This window comes from Athene cunicularia, assembly GCF_003259725.1.
Source record: "Athene cunicularia isolate RWA chromosome 1 unlocalized genomic scaffold, athCun1 chr1_part2, whole genome shotgun sequence".
Classification (NCBI taxonomy): domain Eukaryota; kingdom Metazoa; phylum Chordata; class Aves; order Strigiformes; family Strigidae; genus Athene; species Athene cunicularia.
In genome coordinates this window covers 60414575-60437117 of record NW_020799092.1, presented here as the reverse complement: position 1 = coordinate 60437117, position 22543 = coordinate 60414575, and the positions used below count along the sequence as shown (strand labels likewise).

Genomic DNA, 22543 nt, shown 5'->3' with positions numbered 1-22543 from the left:
TCCCAGTTGCAGTGATTTTATTCACACCTGTTAAACATGTTTTATTTTCAAGTCGTTGCTCTGTTACCAAATCAGAGTGAGATACCTTTACATTCAGTAGAAGACTATCCACTGTGAGTCTTTTTCTCAGGGCTTCAAACAGGGACTATTGAAAAACTCTTCTTAGGCTTTTGTGAGCTTAGTATTATCATTTGTGGAAAAACATATAACAAAATAAATGTAAGAAGATGATGATCAATTTAAAGCATTCTCAAATTACATTTTGAGTTTTGTTACCACATCACATATAAGAATCTTGTGGAAATTAATTCAAAATATCTTTGAAAAACAATCGAGTTGTCTTTAACTGTCTTCTAATTTTGTCTAGAATTGCCTTTTAATTTGATCATATTTTTGGTAGGAACCAGTCAGATCACTAGGGACAAAGTACATATGTACAGATGAGCCTGTTGCCTGGATTTTCTGTATAGGCAGTGAGGTAGACATTTGTTCAGCGTGATCAACTTTATAATAAATAAAACTTTTTAAAAGAAAAGGATCAGGTGAATTGTACTCTAGAATGTCCACTGCTGTCCATAGCCTGTAACAAATGCCTTGAAAGACTGGCTCAGATGCATTTGCCACAGTGTGCCAATCTAGTATCAGGTAAAAGTAATGCTCTCTCTTTTCCTCGGAGGCCTAAAATTTTATTCAGGAATGTGTAATTTTGTTAAATGTTGAAATAAATAAATGCCACTCACTTGAGAATTAAAGTGGGGGCAATTTGGAGGTATTTATAACAGTCAGGTGTTTAGATAATGTAGGCTGAAATCCTGGTCTCGTTAAAATCAGTGGAACTTCTCCAGATGTCAGTGGGAGCACAACATTGGTCCTATTTAATGTGGTCCAAATGCAAGCAGCAAATAGAGACCTTGTTAATGTCGGAGCTCAGGTCAAGTCAAATGTCAGAAATGGAATACTGGATGTAATACATTGTGCTCTTTTTGCTTAAGAAATCAGCTACCTCTACATAAAAGTAATTTAGTGTTAGAAATTATCTAAAGGTGTTTTGGATATATCGCAAACCCAGAAAAAAGTGAATTCCACTGGAGAAATGATCAGTTTAATATCCAAGTGAACTGAATGTGCTTGTACTGCAGTGGCTGAAGAGGGTACTTAAATTCAGGAGCCCTGATTATCCATTGTCATAAATGGAACCTCTCTGTGAGTGAGAGTGTAAGTAGTGATTGCATTTCTATAGGCTGGAACAGAATGATACAGCAAAACGGAAAATACAATGTGTTACAGATCAAATCTGTTTCTGGATGTTATGCAATGAGAAGGTAAATAGGAATTACTGGACAGAATCTGAAAACCAAGTGAAGTTTAGTTCCCCTGATTTGGCTTTTGCTCTGTTGATATCATCAATTTCTTGGCTTGTAGTACAGTGCAGCTGGTGTTCACATTCACAGAAGGCCAAGAAGTACTCCCTTACAGAATATTGAAAGTAAAACCTATGTGATGTAACTTATATTCAGAGGTAAAGACAGTGTGTGACAGGTATAAAGGTATAAAACTACTGTTTTTTTTTTTTTTTTTTTTTTTTTTTTCCAGAAGTACCTCAGCTGCAGGGCAAAATACAAGAACATAAGCTACTGACCTCCTCTTAGCATCAGGACCAGACATACTACCCTACACTTCACCATCAACTAAGAGCAATTGAAAACCACCTCTCAGAAAAGCAGATCAACCCATGACATCAGTGGACATATTTTGTAAAACAGGTTTTATGTACTTCTGCTGAGATCCTTTTTCTAGCTACCCCATGGTTCTATATTACTTACTGGGCACTGATGGTAGCCTCCACAAAGTACAGCTTCAAATGGTCAACCTTATCCTTTAGCAAGAAGAAAATCTGGATACTGGATAGCAACAACATCTTCAGAGAAAATGGTATACGAAGGAAAACGATTAGTTTCCTGCCATTGTTTCTTTCTGTTAACAGCCAGATTCTACTGGATACTCACCTTGATGCAAAGAACTCATGGCCAAGAATATGCCCATTCCATCCGACTGGATGGGGACATCATCTTGGGAGGACTGTTCCCTGTCCATGCAAAAGGGGATAGAGGGGTGCCTTGTGGGGAGCTCAAGAAGGAAAAAGGGATCCATAGACTAGAGGCCATGCTGTATGCAATTGATCAGATTAATAAAGATCCAGATCTTCTTGCCAATATCACCTTAGGTGTCCGGATCCTTGATACATGTTCTAGGGACACTTATGCATTGGAGCAATCCTTAACATTTGTGCAAGCATTGATAGAAAAAGATGGTTCGGATGTGAAGTGTGCTAATGGTGACCCACCTATATTCACTAAGCCAGACAAGATATCAGGTGTGATAGGTGCTGCAGCAAGTTCTGTGTCCATTATGGTCGCAAATATTTTAAGACTTTTTAAGGTAAGGAACATTTTCTATCTTTCCTTTAAATTTCAAGCATAATGAAATGTGAGGTGATTGTGTTATCTTCAAAAAAGAAAAGTCTTTTTCAGATTCAGAAATCTGAAATGACTGGTTTGCCTTTTCAAAGCAAAGGAGAAAAAAAGAGAGCAATGATTTCAGATCCTAATTTAAGGTACCAAATGCCCTTTTCAAAGTTCCGAGCAACCAGAGCACATTTTAATTCTTTAGGAATTTGTTTTTTCACTACTCAGATTTGTTCCATATTGAATGTTTATGTTCATCAAGACTAGATTGAGATTTATTTCCCAAATTTCCAGGAGAATGAAATATAAGGTTTAAACACAAATCTATTTGTAGGAGGACCAGATAATTTCCCTGAATAGGAAGATATGCCAGTAATAATCTAGTGCTATTGATGTGCATGTCTAGCCAAATGAAGTGTACTGAAATATCTTTGATTTCCTTGAAATCTTAACCTCTATATTTTTTACAAGGTGATATTTTTTCCAGACTTTGTTATCACTTTGTGAGAGATTACTTTTGGACAACAATTCTACTGGCATTTCCTTTCATGTACTCTATTAAGCTCTGGTGTATAAATTATGGAAAAGTAAACCTGCCACTCTTAAACTTGCAAAGTTAGATGGGAAGATGAGCACACTCTAATCAATCAACTTAGCTGGAACAGATCAGGCAGCAGACATTTAATTTTTAATCCTGTGCAGTGGCGAACAGATGATGGTAAATGGAGTGCTTTTTCTCTACACACAGAGTATAACTTTTGTGTCAATCTATTACTGCCCACTGTTTGGACTCATTCCTTCCATTCAGAAATCTTGCCTTATGTCCTGCAACTTCACAACCACTAAAGACCACTTAAAGACCATTTCTTTCACTTTGGTGGAGAAGATTCCGGTAATGTTAAATATTGCTGTTGTGTATTTTTCAAAGTGTTGCACTTGTATTCTAGTTGTTGTAATTGAGAGATTGATTAGAAGTAAGAAAATATTGGCTTTTTTTTTTTTTTTGAAGGTTTCTCAGATTGGCAAAGAGTGTTTCAGTCATTTAAATGGAGGTTTTTGTCCTTTCCTCTGGTTCTCCCACGAAGGGCATAATGGTGGATTTACAGTTCAGTGGAGGAGCAAAGTGTCTGCTGGGTTGTGGTCAGGTGTTCATTATGATCTCAAAACTGATCCCTAGCTGCGCTTACTGCACAGGTTTATGAGTAGTGGACTTGTTCCAGGCATATGTTTTGCTTGTGAAAATGAAGTACACAAAACTGATCTAGGACTTAAAGATATTCTGTAGAGGGAGCACCTCTGGAGTTGTGCCTGGTGAGGGAGGCCTGTCTTTCCTGGGGGCAATCACGCATGTTGCAGGAGATCTCTATTTTTAATTTCACATTCTTTTTTGAAGTTCTGTTACGCTGTTAAATAATGCCGAGTTCTGAAGTAATGATAGATGGAACGGTCACTTTAATATCCATCATAATGCATGGTGACAAAGACTACTACACCCAGTTTTGAGTTGAATATGGTGCTGTACACTGATTTAAGAAACTAAGCCCTGTAAGACATGCATTAACTGTGAATTAAGAGCAGCAAGAAGGAAAGAGGCCTATGAATTGTCTAAGAGAGCGGCAATTTGTCTTCTGAAACCATGACAGCTACCTCCTGATTCCCATTATGCAATAAGATTGCAAATAACGTTCTACTGCAGTCTTAATCAATAGAGGGTCACATGATATTCCCTCTGGGGAAAGATCTTATTTACCCATTTAATTGATGTAACACGGCTGCTGGCAAAAGGAGACATCTCTTTTAGTTTTAATTATAGATCCAGCACAAATATTCTTAATAATGTGAAAAATGACAAATTATACCCTTTAATATATGATGTTGGACCTGCATCTGAAGTCTGTTTTTACACCTTCCTCTCAGAAGTAGATCTGTTATCTCTACATGAACAAAGGCTTCTGGATAAGGCTCTCAGTTAACAGCACTATAGAAACCATTCACAATGGTTACAGTCAAAAAGATTAGGAAATTAAGGGTCATTTGCCAGAAATATAGACGTATAATCCAGTTTGGGTTGTACTCAGACCAAAGACATGGGCTGAAATCCTCAACTGATGCATCCCCACAGCTCTGCAGCTGAGGACCACAACCTTGGTCCATGCTCACAAAGGCTCCAGGCATGAAGTTTTGTTTCCTGTATCCTGATATATGCCAAGGCTGGGCACTCAGCTGGTGTAAATACCTGCACTTTCATTGAAGCCAGTGATCGTTGTCATGCTAATGCCTGTTTCCATTATATCCAGGATGAGTGTGATTTATCTGTATTTCTGTCTTAACAGTTCTATTCAGCAAGTAGGACCTGTAATTTGAAGTTCAGTACTGCTTTAATATCTGCTCTGAAGTTCCTAAATGTCAGGACTACATATTTTTTGAGAGCATTGTTATTCAGTAAAATTTTAGTCTGTGATGAAATTGTTAGAAGTGTATTATATCACTCAATGTGAATACACAAGCAAAGAGCCTGAGAAATACTATGCTCAGCAGCTCAGATTTTTATGCCGCTATTTTTCTTTCTCTTGCCATTTTTTTCTTTCTTTTATTGATTTTACAACAGAAAACATACAGGTCAATAGTCCTATCTGATAATCTGGTGGATAGCATAAACTGATTGACAGTCATGGCATCTTTTTATTTAAGCGTTTTCATGAGAAGAGGAGAGTGAGGGCACCACAGAAAATGACTTTGATCCATAGCCCTTCTCCTGGTCACATGGTTCACCTTGAATTCTTCTCTGTCCTTTCTCCTTTTGTGAATTTCGAGGTGCACCACCACTTAGCTGTGTAGGTCTTACCCTTAGTAGGTCCAAAATATTAAGGTCCAAATTTGGACAGCTAAATTTCACCTTGTTGATGGTTTTAGACCTTTCAGAGGAAGCACTTGTTCAAGGAATTAGCTGTTTGCAAGTGGACCTCTTATTCCTTGATTACTGTAAGGAGGCTGCTTTTTACCTCATACTCTGGTGCTTGATGCAGTAAGTTCCTTATTAAACTTTCAGAACTTGGAGGTGGTCTCGCTGCAAATATAGTGTAAGAAGGAGAGGACCTTCAGAGGTGAGCACAGGACTGTGCTATGTAGTGACACAGTAGCTGCCCACTTAAATGGTTCTTCATGGATCTCATGGATCTTCATGAATCTCAGGACAGATTGTCCCCACTTGAAGTTGCTGACTCATCATTCTAAGTTGTTTTTATCAGAGAATATCAGGAATAGGCTGCTTCACAAGAGAAACTGATACAGGAGCTGAGGGAACAGTAAGGCAGGAAGCACAGTCATCTCACAGCCTCACCTGAATGAGAAGAACAGGCCTGTCCATATAACCAGGTTCAGCCAACAGTCCAGTGATTGCCAGACAAGTCCATCATCGTGAGGTCCAAGGTCAGCAAGGCAAGGTCATGGTCAGCAAGGTACAAGGCCAGCAGCATATCTCAAGCAGGAGCTAAGGGCAAGGACCAGAACTGAACTGCAGCTGCTGAGCAAAGAAAGTGGACAGAGGTCCTGATGAGGCATCTCATGGCTCTTCACAACTTAGCTGTTTTCCTGGGCTGATCCAGGGTCATGGATCTGCGACACATTGCAGATGACCTTGAATACATGGAGCCAAATCCAGGACTGGGGAAGGGAGGGTGTTGCAGAGCCTGTTGGTGAATTCAGGGCCTTGTCAGTTTTTTAGCATTTACCATGGCCGTGACTGTAGAGATAGGACAGACAGGCATGGGCCAGCCTCCTTCCTTTCTTCTAGCGCACCAGGAGCGGCTCTTTCCTCTGGGTAACAGAAAATGACTTTTTTTTTTTTTTTTCAGTCTGGAAATCCTGCTGCCAGGTTTCCTGTTTGGCTGGTAGGATCTATTGAGAGTCTGGCTGTCTCAGTTGGCCAGCTCTCACTAGCACAAAGACAACCTTTCTATTGACTCCATGAGTCAAAATCTTACTCTTACACCCTTCCTTGGCTTTCTCTCACTAAAATTTTGGCTTCCTGTAGGGTGCTCTGGGACAGCCAGGTGGTACCCTTTAGCTGCTTTGTGTGATGCTCATAGGCATCTGGGCTGTTCCTGGTGCCTCAAAACTTGGCCTGGGGGAGACAAGAGACTGTAATTGAGCTCACTTCATGTATTATGTTCCCTGTATTCAAAGCCTCTACTTGTTTTATGTCTGAATAACTCATGTCAGTCGTTAAAATCTGCTGAAAAAGAGAGAAATTTGTTTATGCTTGTGTCCTCCCATCTGAAAACCTCACACTATTTCTGAGCTCCTTGATACATTTAATCTGTCACCTTCACACATCCTCTAGCTAATGTCACACTAGGAGCAGCCTAGGGATGATGCATGTGAATTGAGATAGGTGGACAATATGCTTGGTGAATTGTGATCTTAAGCTTTTATGTATATATTTATCTACATGCAGGTAAAGCCAAAATATTAATCAACTTTATTTTTCCTTTCCTTACCTTGCCTCTTGCCTTGCCTTGTCTTCTGTTTTCTCCTCTTTTCTCAAGGCTAAATGACTTATTTCCTCTTTTTGGTCAAATTCCCTTTTTGCTGCACCACTGTAATCTGCTTTAATAGCTGCTGTCTGGAGGGACTAATATTCACTTCATGCACATTTGCCTTATACATTTCATACACATTTACTTCTGCAGAAGTACAAGTACAAATGACATTATGGAGTTACTTTCTCAACTTTATGTGCAACTATCCAAAATGCAAGGGATATTTTATTTCAGTAAATCTAGAAGTGAATATATTAGTTCCCTCAGCATTTTGTTCATTTGCTTTGATTGTTTCCTTGCCTCTTTTGGGGTTTTAGCATATATCTTTGGCTGGCAGCTACCAGGGCTGTACCTGGATGATGCTTTTTTTACGCTCAGTTGCAGGTCTTTTTATGTTTGGCTGCCATTCGGTGCTTTTGCTGCCTTGTGTTCCAGACCTGCACAAAACACCAGACAGGCCTCCCAGAAATGAGGGAATTACCATTGTACAGAGGATAAACTCACTGAACTTAATAACTACAGGGCTATGTATTTAATTGTGCAATAGAGTACATCTCATGATTGAAGGGAATTTGATGGAAATTAAATGTAGTAACATTTCACCACATAATTTCAGAGAGCACATACATAGTTTTGTAAGGCAACCTGACCCATACACAAATCCTGATCCTGACTATCTACAGAAATTTTTGCACCTCATGAGCATTACTGACTTCAGAGGCTCCAGGAGGATGCAGGAGTCAGCCTGTTCCATGTATGACTGCAGGGCCTTTCCATAATGGAAGAGCTTTGCCATATACTTTATAAGAAGTGAAGAATCAGCTGATTAATTTTACCCAGCATATTGGTATTCATTAATAAAAAATGTGCTGCACTGATTAAAATATATCAATTTTCTCTTCACTTTGTCACGCTACATTCATCAGTAACACTTTCTACAGCATAGCATTTGAAATTTGAAATAAGATGATTTTTTTTTTTTGGTGTTTAAAACATATGTGGAAAATCTTGTGTGAAGTGTGAAGAAAAAATGTTGTTAGTAGGGAGAAGACGACTGAAACATTTTGAAATCAGCTCTTAAAATGAACAGATTTGTTTTACTTTTGTTCTAGATAATATTTTCACTTTCTAAATCATTTCTAATTATAAAAAGAACCCATTGCCAATACATCTCATTTAATTTTACAGTGTTTTTTTGTAGTTTATTACAAGCACATATCTTCTTAGTGCCTGAGCATCTTGTCTTGTTATTGGATGGAAAATATTTTTTTTTTTTTTTTTTTTTTTTCCATAATTCATATTATTTTATATAGAAACAACATTCATATCTCTGTATTTCCATGGTAGTAGATACTTGATTATTCAAAACTCCCTTTTAATTCAACCATGATTCTTCTGTCAGTACCAGATTAAATGTGTTATGGTCAAGAGTGGCAAATGCCAGCTCAACACCAAGATAAAATTATAGGTATTGCAGACAATTTGCAAGTATCCATAATGAGACACTTAGGAAATTTTTCAGTTGTAGCCAGAGGAAATAATAGGTTTTCAGATTCTGTGAAACTGTTAGGACTGATTAGCATCAAATTTTATTTGTGTTAGCTGCTTGAGGCAAGGGAGTACAAAAGCAACCTGATGCATTCATTTAGTATTTTACAGTATATAGTTCCTTAAAAATGCCCCTAAAGTTTTAATATTATTATTTTCCATATTTTTCACTGGTTTTCTGCAAGACTTGAGAAGCATCTCTTGACCTTTCTGTGCTTCTTTTGTAATTTTGATTAGCTTGTATTTAACAATTTCACATTAACAATTGAAAACTTGATTAATGTTTGTTAAATGGTTTGAGATGTCTCCCCTGTTTTTGTAGGCAAGCTAAAGCTGTCTAAAATGTTGAGGTTTTTATATCATTCCATAAACACAGTATGCAAGCATCTTAAAGAGAGAGTATAGCTATTTAAGACCAACACTCTGATTTTCCTTCTACCTCCCTGAAGGCAGTTGGAAATATATCTATATCTATATCTATCTTTCTCTCACATGATGGAAACTGCATATACGGAGAGAATTATTTCACCCTTTCATGGCTTAGTTCCTATCACTGTATTAGGGTTGCTTGTATGTGACAGAGGCCCCTGAGTTATTTGCTAAATAGAACCTATATTAATATAAATATCAATTGTAATTTTACAAATGAGAAGACCAAAAGGCCAACAAGCAGTTCAACAAGACCTCACTTAAAAAACACAGACTCTGCAGTGGGCTTTTTTAAAGATCTTGTGTTAATAAGTAAGCATTTTTATGTATCTGCTAGTAAACAAAATAGTCAGCATAGTTCTCTGGCACCTAGGCCAGCTGACACAGACAATCCACATCTGTATCATAAGCTCCTATATTCCCCCAGATCATGGAGCTGCATGCAAACTACTGGGAGGGAATGATTCCTGACCCATGCTGACTTCTGAAGCCTGTCTGGAAATTGGGAGACTTGGCTAGCAGATGCCTCAGATGCTATGGATGTCCCTGACAGTCTAGCTGAGCTGTTGCTGAGGGATGTACTCGAAAATGATGTGAATCTTTGTGAATAGTGAAGGGCTGGTGGACAATGTGGAGGTTGGAGGCTGACTAGGGCACAGCAATCATCAAATAATAGAGTTCCCTATTCTTAGAGAGGTCAGGAGAGAGCTAAGCAGGACGGACATCCTGGACTTCAGAAGGGCTGACTTTGTCTTGTTTAGGCACCTGCTTGAAAGGATCCTTTGGGAGATGGTCCTGAAGGGTATAGGGGTCCAGGAAGTCTGGGAAGTCTTTGAGAAGGAAGTGTTAATGGCTCAGGATCAGGCTGTCCCCAGGTGCTGTAAGAGAAGCTGGTGGCAGAGAAGACCACCCTGGCTGAACAGGGAGCTTTGGCTGCAACTCAGGGAGAAAAGAGGAGTTTACAGACTTTGGAAGAAGGGGCAAGTGACTCACAGTGATTACAGGGAGGCTGTGAAGTTATGCAGGGTGGAAATCAGAAGGGCTAAAGCCCAACTGGAAATTGATTTGGCATCTGCAATCAAGGATAACAAGAAAAGTTTCTATAAGTGTGTCAGTAGCAAAAGAAAGTCCAGGGAGAGCCTCCATCTCCTGATAGATGCAGGAGGAAATTTGGTAACAAGTGATGAGGAAAAGGCTGAGGTGCTTAATGCCTTCTTTGCCTCAGTCTTTAATAACATGATTAGTTGTATTGAGGGAATCCAGCCTCCTCAGCCAGAAGACGGAGACTGGGAGAACAACCGACTCACATTCCAGGAGGAGACAGTCAGTGACCTACTGCATCACACAGACACACACAAGTCTATGGGACTGGATGGGATACACGCGAGGGTGCTGAAGGAGCTGGCTGGGGCGCTCGCCAAACTGCTTTCCATCACTTACCAGCAGTCCTGGCTGACCAGGGAGGTCCCAACAGATTGGAAATTGGCCAGTGAGATGCCCATATATAAGAAGGGTCGGAAGGATGATCCAGGAAATTACAGGCCTGTCAGCTTGACTTCGGTGCCCAGGAAGCTGATGGAGCAGCTCATCCTGAGTACCATCACACAACACATGCGGGACAACCAGATGCTCAGGCCCAGTCAGCATGGGTTTATGAAAGGCAGGTCCTGCCTGACAAACCTGATCTCCTTCTACAACAGGGTGACCTGCTTATTGGATGAGGGAAAGGCTGTAGATGTAATTTACCTTGACTTTAGCAAGGCTTTTGACACCATTTCCCATAGCATTCTCCTGGCAAAAATGACTGCTCGAGGTTTGGACAATCGCACACTTTGCTGGGTAAAAAACTGTCTGGATGGCCGGGCCCAAAGAGTTGTGGTGAACGGAGTTAAATCCAGTTGGCGGCCGGTCACGAGTGGTGTCCCCCAGGGCTCGGTTTTGGGGCCACTCCTGTTTAACATCTTTATTGATGATCTAGACGAGGGGATCGAGTGCACCCTCAGTCAGTTTGCAGATGACACCCAGTTGGGTGGGAGTGTTGATCTGCTCAAGGGTAGGGAGGCTCTGCAGAGAGACCTGGACAGGCTGGAGCCATGGGCTGAGCCCAACTGGGGGAGTTTCCATAAGGCCAAATGCCGGGGGCTGCCCTTGGGCCACAACAACCCCCAGCAGCGCTACAGGCTTGGGGAGGAGTGGCTGGAGAGCTGCCAGTCAGAGAGGGACCTGGGGGGTTGATTGACAGCCGGCTGAACAGGAGCCAGCAGTGTGCCCAGGTGGCCAAGAAGGCCAATGGCATCCTGGCTTGTGTCAGCAATAGCGTGGCCAGCAGGGACAGGGAAGGGATCTGACCCCTGGACTCGGCACTGGTGAGGCCGCCCCTCGATTCCTGTGTTCAGTTTTGGGCCCCTCACTACAAAAAGGACATTGAATGACTCGAGTGTGTCCAGAGAAGGGCAACGGAGCTGGTGCAGGGTCTGGAGCACAGGTCGTACGGGCAGCGGCTGAGGGAACTGGGGGTGTTTAGTGTGGAGAAGAGGAGGCTGAGGGGAGACCTCATCGCCCCCTACAGCTACCTGAAAGGAGGGTGCAGAGAGCTGGGGATGAGTCTCTTTAACCAAGTAATAAGTGATAGGACAAGAGGTAATGACTTCAGGTTGCACCAGGGAAGGTTTAGACTGGATATTAGGAAGTAATCCTTTACAGAAGGGGTTGTTAGGTGTTGGAATGGGCTGCCCAGGGAGGTGGTGGAGTCCCCATCCCTGGAGGTGTTTCAAGAGTAGGGTCAATTTAGAGTTTAAGGATATGGTGTAGGTGGGAACTGTTCTAGGCAAACGGTTGGATTAGATGATCTCCAGGGTCCTTTCCAACCTAGATGATTCTGTGATTTACCAGTGTAGACATTGCTTCTGATTTCTTGGGACAGAGCTCCACTGCTCCTACTTCACACTGAAGGGAAGCCAAGACACTGCAAGGATCACTGATGCTGTCTTAGTGTACATCAATGTTACAATAGTTTTATTAGCCACGGTGAGAACTAAATTAAGAGGTTTTTTTTTCCACAGCGGATAATTGTTTAAGTACAGTGACCTCTGTGCAATATGAATAGTCCTGCATTCTGACTGTCATCAGAAACCAGGTGCTATTGTGTGTTACAGTCAACTGGTAGATTCTGTGGGTTTGTGTAGTTCCATCCTTATTATTTTCCCTAAAGCACATTGTGCTTTTAGGATTAAACTGGTTTCGAGTGCTTAAATGTATAGCCTTGTGTTTGCTAGCATCTATCAGAGAAAAATAGTCATCCAGACAAAAGTGTTACTGAAGGACACTAATTCCACATGAATGAATGAAATAGCCAAAAGCAAAATGCTTCTCCAGGCTGGTATCTACATATGCTCCCAGATCAGAAAAGCAAGATACTGTGTCCTCTATCCTTCTGACAGGACAATTAAGCATATAAGTGAGGCCTAAAATTAGGAGTCTGTTTGCCCTTGACTGCCTGTGTCCTCAATAAAGAGAGTAAAATGCTTTCATAAGGGGACTGAATCAGGTCTATGAATGTGGATGCATCTTGCACCTTTACAGAAAGGTGACGGGTTGATCCACACTTGCACTTTCACCAGACAGAATCTCTTCTCACTGGAAGGCTTTGGAAGCCTTGCATGGAAGTGATAGGTGTCTCTGTACACATTTATAAGAAGATTTTAAACACCTGCAAGGGTGGTGTAAGTTTCTTAATTTCTTCCTCCTTTCCTGTAGGAGGAATATTTTGAATCTCCTTTTCTCCTCCATTTCCCACCTGCTCTATTTTTCTCTCTTAAAAAAAGCTACTTTTTTGACCACTATTCCCAACACTTTTCAAGTGAGTATTTCATTCCAAAGTCTCCAAACAAATTTTTTTTAGACATGCTGAATAAGCAAGGCTCTGACCACGTCTCAGTTTCTGTAGGTTGTGAGGATGAGTGGGTCAGCAGGAGGAAGAGCTGGAGTTTGGGCAACTTCACTGGGACCTATTTACAGGGGTGACAGGAAATAAGGGAAATGCTTGTGGAGAGATTAAGCCCTAAAGGGACAAGGGTCTCTCCTTTTTACCTCATTGTAGGATTTCTTGTCTGGCACTTCAGATAGGTACCTGGCTCTAACTCTTCTCTGAAATAAATTCTTTCTGATAGCAATGCTGAGATATGCCATGATATTGTGAGATCACTCTTCCTATTGTATTTCTTTTTTTATAGTTTGAGACTGTGGAACAGGAGCAATAGTGATTTCTCTGAGCTAGAATAACTCATATTTTGAGTTTTGGCTTACGTTCTTTCATAGAAGGTGCCTCCAGCATTTACTTGTGTAGCATCAATATTTGTAGAGGCAGAATCAGGATCTTTATTCCTTCACTGGTACATTTATGCACATGGCTCTTCTATAAACTTAAAAGTAGCAAAAGGATGATAGTCCATTTTGGGTATCATTCTACAAAAAGCTCCTAACAACTTCCGTTAGATTTTTACTTTGATAGTGGCTCCGTCACATTTAAAATGCCATTACAGTCTTCTTCCAGGCTGGGTAAAGTTCTGTCAAGCAACTCCTTTGCATTATGGTAGCACCTATCCCCTACAGTGATTGTTACTCTTTTTCAGGTAATTCTTATTTCTTTTTTGTTTGTAAACGTTAAGGTCTTAGTGAAAGTCATCACTGCAGTTATACTTAGGCTATTCATTAGAGAAACATTTCAAAGAGGCTACGGATCCTGCAATAGTTCTCCAGGCCTGACACTTCCAAAACAAAGCCCAAGAAAAGAGCTGGAGAAAGGGCTGTTTTTCTTGCCATTGTTATTTCTTCTTTTGATGCCATGAGTATGCTTTGGTTTTATAAATAGTGCTGAAACACAGAAAGCCCCCTTCCAGAAGAGCTGACTTCCTTGAGGGTTGTCACCTAGACAAGGACTCACCAGTCTAGAGGGTGTGCCATATGGATGCAGGTGAAGTCACAAGAGGTCTCAAGACTTTCCTATTTGGGTGATATGTGAAATAAGTGGAGCATGGGCTAAAATTTTAAAATGCACTGCTATAGAAGACAAAAAATATTGGCTAATAATAGAAAGGAGGGAATATGTAATGGCTGTATGTGTGCTTTTGCACATGTGTATTTGCTATGGTATTACATTTCCATAAATTCATTGGCTGTGGACTACATTGTCCAAACAATCTTTCAAGAGAGTGCTGTGGGAGAATACAATGTATCTTGGTAATCTGAGACAAGGAAGTAATTTATTATTAGGAGCATCACAAAAAATCCTGGGGATTCAAACTGTGCTCATCACTATGGTGTCTGGGACCAAACAAAAAACATGTTCTGCAGAAAGAAATAAACAGGGTGGTAATCATACATTGAATGGAAAATGTGAAAGCTTGGGAATCCCAAGACTGCAAAAGGTCTGCTGCAGAGGCAAGTCTTGTTTTTTTGATTCAGATATCTGGCTTTTGCTGAGTTCAGGAGCAGCAGATAAATAGCATAAGTGACTGCATTCTTCTGTAGCCAGCTGAATGGGACTTGCTTGTTGAATTCTGCTTACTCAAAAGGGAAATGGAGTCTGATTTTTGTGTCACTTTTAGTCTTGTTTAAATGAGAAAGAATCCCATGGAGACTAATGTATTCCAGGAAAGCCAGTGAATTATACCACTGTAAAACTAGATTTATCCAGAGGCAAATAATGTCCTATGTTCATGCAGCATTGCATCCTGTTAGTAGGCTTTCTATTCCAGTATGAGAGTTCAACAGGTGTGTAGCAAAAGCAGATGTGAGTCCTCAAATTATTGTTTTATGGCACTTTCAGATATGATCATGGTGATGCTCTTCCGGTCTCAGTCTGCAAAGAGGTATGACTGTTTCAGCTGGAAGAGAGATGGTTTGTTCTATGGGACAGCACTGGTCTTGGGGGAGCTGGCAATCTGATCTCCACAGGCATGTTTCTGCAGAGTTTTTTTTATAACATGGACTAACACCCTGAAATGCTGGGGTTTCAACCCCAAGCCCCAAATTGAGGTTGACATATGGGTGATTCCCACAGCCCTTCCCAAAGGGGGGGTGAGTTTGCCTTTAGGCTTCCCTCCAGGGAGCGGCCGGCCTTGCAGGGAGAGCCATTGGGTAAATGAGCCCCAGGTGTCTGCATTAATTAAACAAGGGTCAGGTGTCCCACTGAGGGATAAAAGCTGGGACCCCTTGCAGGAAAGGGTAGTGTCTGTCTGTGAGGTGGATGCTCTGTGCAGAGTTCCCTGTTGGGGAAGGACCTCCTGCCTCCCTGGGACTGGGCTCCAGTCAGGTCTGGCTTTTGTAAATGTGAGCTGTGTAGAGATTCAGTATGTGGCTTCCCTGGTCTTATGTGTTTGGCTTGTTGACTTGGTTGTCTCCCATCTCTTCTATGGGAGACTGTATTTTACCATTTATTCCACCAATTGTTGGTTGTGTGGTGTTGTTGTTGGGGTCAGTGGGCTTGATGTCAATTATGTATAATCTGACTGACTTGTTTGTACCCCCATTGCTCACCCATGTACTGACCCTTTTGTATCAAATACAATTTGGTTATTGGTTCATCTTTATGCTGGCTGTGTCCTTTATGCTAGGCCTAACAACTGGCAAAACACACCTCTAATTCTGATAAATAGGCATTAGTAGAGAATGGACATGTGTAGCTAGGGTATTGTTTTGAGAGGAAAATATGGATTGACTATGAGAAAAAAATACTACCAAGAAGTACCCTTACATTGTCTAAAGGTTAATACAGTTGTGTGGGATAGAAGAAATAGCAAATTTCCTACTTCTTAGCTTTCTGAAAATTGGATAGAATTATAAAAATACATATTTTTGTATCAGTAGGAAAATAATCTAGGTAAAGTAGCTAGTGTTTTCCATTCCTAAGTTTACTGGTTGTGTTTGTGATCCTTTGCATAATAAAGCACAGGATTTAAAAGTTACCAGCTGCTATATTTACTTTCTGAAGTGTGGAGAAAATATGTTTTGTCCTGAGGATTAAAGGGCTGATTCTCTTAGTACTCAGTTTAGGCAGAACTGAAGTGTTTGTAATGAAAATAGAAACTATTAGAACACATGAAACATGAGAGAAAAAAAATGTGGTTATGTCTTCTTTGTTGAACAGAATTTGACTATGCCCTTTGAAAGTTTAAGTGTAAACATTTATCTTATTAACCGGTATTTTTTTTTGTGCGTGTTACAAACAATTCCACTTGCAAAACCTAAATGCAGTTGGAGCTGTTGTTTCAGCCCACTGGGAACTGTTTTGCCAAGTATCTTCTGAATAGCAAAAACTCATCGTCTGTGAGCACATCTCTAGTACCAATGGAACAGCACTTTAGAAAACTGTATGTGTAAGGCATTTGAGACAAGATGTACTGCAGAGAAAGAATAATATCTGTAGGGCGAGTCTCGGGGACTGGAATATGAAGGGAGGGTAGCTGTGCTGTATACAGGAGCGTGAAAAGCCTGCAGTTGGAACAGATGCTGAGAGTGCCCTGTGACTCAAGGTATGATTTCCTGCTGTTCCTGCCAAGTTTCAAAGCTTGTGTTTTTCTTTTTTTCTCTCCCTATTTCTATTTTTAGGCTGAATAACAAAGGACTTGTACTTCAGAAATGAAGATTCACTGTTGAAGTTATACCTGTTTTATTGCATCTTTGCATATGCATCCAATAACATTTAATTCTGGTCTGCAGGAGAGAATGAGAGTAAAGATGTAAAAAGCTGATGGAAATGCAGGGTATTTTTGGGAGGGGTCACATAATCACTCATCTCAATGGCAAGCTGCAAAGCTTTGTCTTGAGTGTGACAGGCTGCCCTCGCTGTGTGGTTGTGCCCGTTGAAGCCTTACATCCTTTGTCTTGCTTCACCACAGATTTTCTCTGTGACCTTGGGCAAGTCCTGCAGAAGTGAATCCTCATCCTGATGGCTGATGCCTGTGGAGCTGGATGCCCAGGGGCTCTGGAGGATTGAATTCCAGGGTCTCCTGCCTTTGTTTCCCTGGTTATAACACTTCTGTGCCCAAATGGATTAGTGAATAAAAAGGCTCCTTGATAATCAGATATAAGAGTGAGGGGTGGGGGCATATATGTACCTTGGATAGATAGTTCTTAACGAGGGATTTCTTGTATCTTCTTACGTAGTTCCCTTCCCTGGGTTTTGCTAGGAATGATTACCCATCTCACTGTATGATTTAAATATGCAAGTCATCAGTCTCTGGAGCAAGTGGTGAAGCCTGCTCGACCTGCAATCAGAGGCTGTACATCCCCCTTAGGAAACCATGACAGTCAAAGAAAGAGAACCTCAGAGTCAGGAAAAAATTATTTGGATTATTACCCAGTAAAATTGTAATTGTTCAAACTCGTCTCTGCAATACAGATCAGAGTGACTGGAAAAAATTAATGTCTGCCCTTATTATGACAAAGCATGAAATTCAGTAGTGTAGGGTGAAAGAAAATTAAGAAAGGTGGGTGCAATTGTATGTTCTACTTAGCCGAGTGCATTTTCTTTTTTTTGTTCTTAAATGCTTGAGAAGAGTGACAGTGAAATCAGTTTTGAAAAAGTCTTGCTAGTTGACAGTTACTCCATTTTTTTTTTTTCCCTTGGTGTCTTAGGAATAATTTTTTTTGTTTATTTCATTTTTCATGCTGATTTCATTAAAAGTTTGTTTGCTTATCTCTAGCTTGAGTAAAAATTCCTGTGAATAGTGAGTGTAGTTTCTGGCAGCTGTGTCACAAATACCCACCTCACCTATTTACCAGGAGCGGATTGGGAGCTAAGCAGGTCTTCTGTACCTTTTAGAAAAGGTGATTCCTATTTTTAAATTATCTCCTTTTCAGTTGTTTTTAATATACCCAAAGCATGAATGCAATATTGTGAGAAGGCTGTGCAAATAATTAGTCATAGACAGCTGAACTGAAAATAAACATTCATTTTAATCTGAACCAAAACGATCATGTTGAATAGGGATTTGGGGGGCTTCTTTATTTGGTTGGTATTTTTGTTTTGTTGAAAACTTTCAAATATTTTTGCTTTGTTAAATGCTAACTTATATTCCATGTGAAACAAAATACTTTAGTTCTATTTTGGAAATTTTATAATTTAAAAAAAAGTGATAGGTTTGAAATCTTAGGTATCATTCATTAAGTGGTGGTGCCCCTCTTCTTATCACAGCATGACTTACACAAGGCTCTTGGGCAAATTCTTGCCTTTGGATTCAAAGCAGGGAATCAAATATAGTTTAGGAGATGGGTCAGCTCAACTCCAGTCCCCACAACAACAGACAAAACTGATTTATAGTAGAATTAATACTTTTGGTAACAGAGAGGCCTGGAGAAATGCACTCCTTCACTGGGATGCCGAGTCCCTCTTTGTAATTTAGCTTCTCTGAACTTCCACACAGTGACTTTTCTTTCTGCCAGAACATGTCTTATCCTACTGGTCTTCTATATGCAGGACTTTCCCTGTAGATCTCTATTCTCAGAAGTCTTTGTCAAAACTGGCCTATAATTGTGCATCTGCTGCTTTGAAAACTCCTTCCCACTCTTTTCCTTTTGAACAGCTGTGAGCAAGTTAATGCTGCTGTTGCCAGATGCTGTCTATTCACTGCTGATAATCTTTCACAATGGGAACATTTTTTTAATCTATGCTAGCATTGGTTAAATATTCATCAGGGCAATGATTTGAACTTACCTATCCCTGTTCTTTGCTAAATACTGGACTATACAGTGTATTACTCTCAGGTGGGTCCAATGGAAGCTTAATTGTTTATGAAAACACGAACAGCTTCAGCCAGAGAGACTTTCATGTCCAAAACCCCTATAACTCAATGGTAAGTTGTTCCCAGCTGAGTACTCTAACCACCAGGCTATTAAGTATAATACAGGCAGCTACTACAGCCTCATTTTCCCTTTTGGAACATACTTGTGCATTGAGAGGATAAATTTCAAAATAAAATGACAGGTACATGGTGACAGAGACTAGAACCAATGGAAAACCTTTAAAGAAGTCCTGCTGAATGCCATGGGGAGACCTAACGGTAAAGCACATTTGAATACTGAAACATTCATTTAGATGCTTTAGCTATAGATTTCCAAGCTTTTATCTTTAAGATGAAGTTTGAAAGTCTTGGCCAAGATGGTAAGACAAGATTTGTCTCTCCCATCTTCAGCTGCCTAGTTTAACACAGACCTCAAGGACAAACCCTTGTATCCATATGAATGAGTCATCCCCTGTGAGTCTGAAGTGCGAGTAAACTTCTGGAAGTGCCTATGTATGTTCATCAGTTGTAGATGAAGACCTAGTGATTTCCGAAGACTAGGAGTTTCTAACCAGCTACTGCTATACAGTACTGACAGTCTCTCTTCTGGACTGTCTAAATGTCAAGCAGGTCCTTCAGTATCTAGGGCTGGTATCTCTGCAGTGCAAAACCCTTGCTATGAACTGTGTTATTTACATACTCTCATAAAATATACATGGCTTATGTCCTTGACATAGGGACTTGTAATTACTTTTGATTTGTTTTACACATAGGGTTTTATGAAAGGACTGTAGAGATTTGTTTTGAATATAGAAAATTGGAGGACACTCCCACAGCAGCTATGACAGTGATATTTGTCATTCTTTCTTCAGGGTATTGTGGATACTATAGTTATTTAGGCAGACCAATATCATAATAAATAATGCTGTATTTTACTTTACAGCTCCTATTTACAGCAGTGCTCCAGGCACCTCCCTAAAACCTAAACAGAAAATGAACCATAAAAATAATGTTAAGTGGACAAATAAAATAATTGGACTATGATGGAAGCTTTTTTCCCCAATTTAACATACAAATCTCTCCAAACAGTTAAGTCTGTGGAATTTCTTAACTGAAGGCTGAGGATGTGGGGAGGGCTGGAGGAGGCAAGGGCAGCATACTACCAACATTTTCTGCAAGTCATAATGAAAGAATACAGTAGTTATGACTTTAATTGGGATACTTTGCAGATTCAGTGAGTGAAAAAAATTGAGTTATGGAGTTAGATGTCAGTATGTATGAATCTCACTGATTTTAGTAAAAGCTTCTGTTTAAGGGGGAAAAAGTTGTTCAGAAACATCACATACGTATTTATTCTCACTTTGCAAGAGCTGAATTCTGCACTGCCTGCTCTGTACCACATGCCAAGGAGAACAGAAAATGGTGGCAGGAGCCTGAAACCTGTAAGCAGGCAGTGCTCTGAAGCCCCAGCTGCCACCCCTGGGCAGTGCACCAGGGCACCTGAGGACATGGGAAATGCAATACCACTAGATCAAAGTGGCTGTACTTTTGGAGAAGTAGAGTTGTCCTGTGCATCAAATCAGCTTGTGCATATGCTACTATTAGCATCAAATTTTATCTGGCAATGTATCAAATAGGGACTTTGCTTTGGTTTACCATGTGTGTTCTTTGATATGCTGAAGCAGCCTACCCTAAGCTAACAAGTTAAAAACCATCCACCCTGCCTACAATGGCAGGTTGTCCTCTGCGTGAGGAAAGCCTGTGGCAGCTGAACATTGGCTTTGCAAGAGGGAGATCTCAGTATCCTGGGCCAAGGGCTCTCTCGTAGGCATAGGCTCAATTTCCATCTGTACCAATGAAAATGTCTGAAGCTAGTTTAAGGGCATTGACTCATGGAAATTTAGTGCCAAATGGTACATGAAAGTTTCCCTTTCCTTTGGTTACTGCTGGAAAGCATTCCAGAATGGTGTAAATTAAGAAATGTTTATTCTTACCTTAGAAAAAATTGAAAGAAAAACTTTGTTTTTTTTCATTGTACAGGCCAGTGTAGCACTTTGGTATGGCTGATCATCATATGAGTGACTTGAAAATTCTCTCTAACAGGCACGTAAACAAACCTTGATAGTACTACCGCAAATTGCGAAATGCATCTACAGACTTGTCCTAGAAAAGCTTAGGAGCATTGAATGTGTGTTTAAGCAAAGGATTAGTAGAATTAGTAGATTAGTAGAAAGTCAAAGTTAGTAAAATTCTGCTGCTGTTAAAAACTTGTAAAAACAGAAGTAACATTACTTCCATATATCTTTGGTCATTTTATAGTGTTACATGTGTTTTCTGGAAAATGATTTGACTTGTCATAAATGATATCTGAACTGGCCATCTATCACTGCACAGTTTGTCTGCAGTACTTACGGATCTAACAGAAGAATGACAAGTGTAATTACATGCTTCTGAAACATATGCCATAATTTATGGATATTAAGCCAGTATAAACAAGAGATCAAATCCTAGAGTAAGCAGTCATCCAAAAAATCATCTTGACATTTAGTTCATTAAAACTTTTCTTTCAGTAAGACAGTCAGAACATACCTGGGTAGTGGTATCAGCACATCTGCGGATACTTGCCAATTATTGTGTGTTTGCAAAGCAAAGGATCAGGTGCATGCATGCATTTTCAGTTACATTTTGCACATGTAGTTATGCAGGTGTTTATCATGCTCCATTATTTTATTGTTATTATTTCCCACAGAGGATTAATGTATAGGCCTTAAATAGCGACAGCCCTTCTCACCTATTTATACTGTGCGTTACATTCAGTGTAATTTGAATTAGAAAACTGAGTAAAAAGGCTCAAGACCTAGAGAGCTGGTGGTTTGTTGGTTCAAGATCTTGCTAGAAAGAGGAGTATAAAAAGAGGAGTGAGGTTGGGCATATTGGGTGAGGTATCCCCAACAGAGACTAGCAGATTGGTGATGTGCTTGCTAGGCAAAGCTGCAGACGTGAGTACAGGAGCAGGCTGGGCACTCAGCCTCCCAGATGGGGTCTTGCACACCCCGTGTCTTACTGCAGTACTGAGAAGGCAGTTGGGTTGCTAATATTGGATGGTTTGTAAAATTGATTTTTATTTCCTGTTGTCAGCATTACCCCTGAGACTCTGTGTCTGCTTTATCCCTCCTGCTAAGCAGTGCTTTACTCCATGAACACTGCCAGGGAAATCTGAGAACTAGAGTAAGCCAATAATTTGAAAAGGGGGGAAAAAAAAGGCAATTTTGGCAACCAGTCCCTGCCAGGGGCAAAATAATGTAACAGCTGATATAAACCGGTATTAATGTAGAATGAAAGTATCAGGAATGCCAGCCCACATGTAGGGATGGAAAATAGGTCTTGGCAAATAAATCTGATTATCTTTTTAGCAAGATTTTGGATTGTAAAGCTAATGGCATTGGCTTTTGTGAACTTCAGTGCCACAAGTCATTCTGTGATGTACTGAGCTAGCTTTAGCCTTAACTTATTAAATAAGACCATCATAAATATATATATTTTTAAATTCAGTTCTTTACATTAATACCAGTGGTAGCCTGGGGTTTATCTGGATAAATTTTTGCTCAGGGATGGGAAGAAAGGTTTATGGGAAAAAATCCTCTACTGACTACTGCTGATATTGCTCTTATGTCAGTGCCTGATTCAGTGAAGGAAATGTTTCCTCCCCAAATTGACAGTGCTCCTCTATGGCCCCTGTGGGTACTCCGTTACTGATTACAAGCCAGAAACTGGGGAG

At 40.3% G+C, this 22543-nt stretch overlaps 1 protein-coding gene across 2 annotated transcripts in view; it reads left to right on the top strand.

The window, feature by feature from the left end:
* The first annotated feature begins 398 nt into the window (after positions 1-398).
* GRM8 (glutamate metabotropic receptor 8) overlaps positions 399-22543 on the top strand; it is a 358606-nt gene continuing 336461 nt past the window's right edge. For both annotated transcript variants that reach the window (XM_026868300.1, XM_026868299.1), the window contains exons 1-2: positions 399-478; positions 1594-2439. In XM_026868300.1, the coding sequence (XP_026724101.1) occupies positions 1930-2439 (510 nt within the window). In that variant the 5' untranslated portion in view covers positions 399-478; positions 1594-1929. The remainder of the gene's footprint in view (positions 479-1593; positions 2440-22543) is intronic.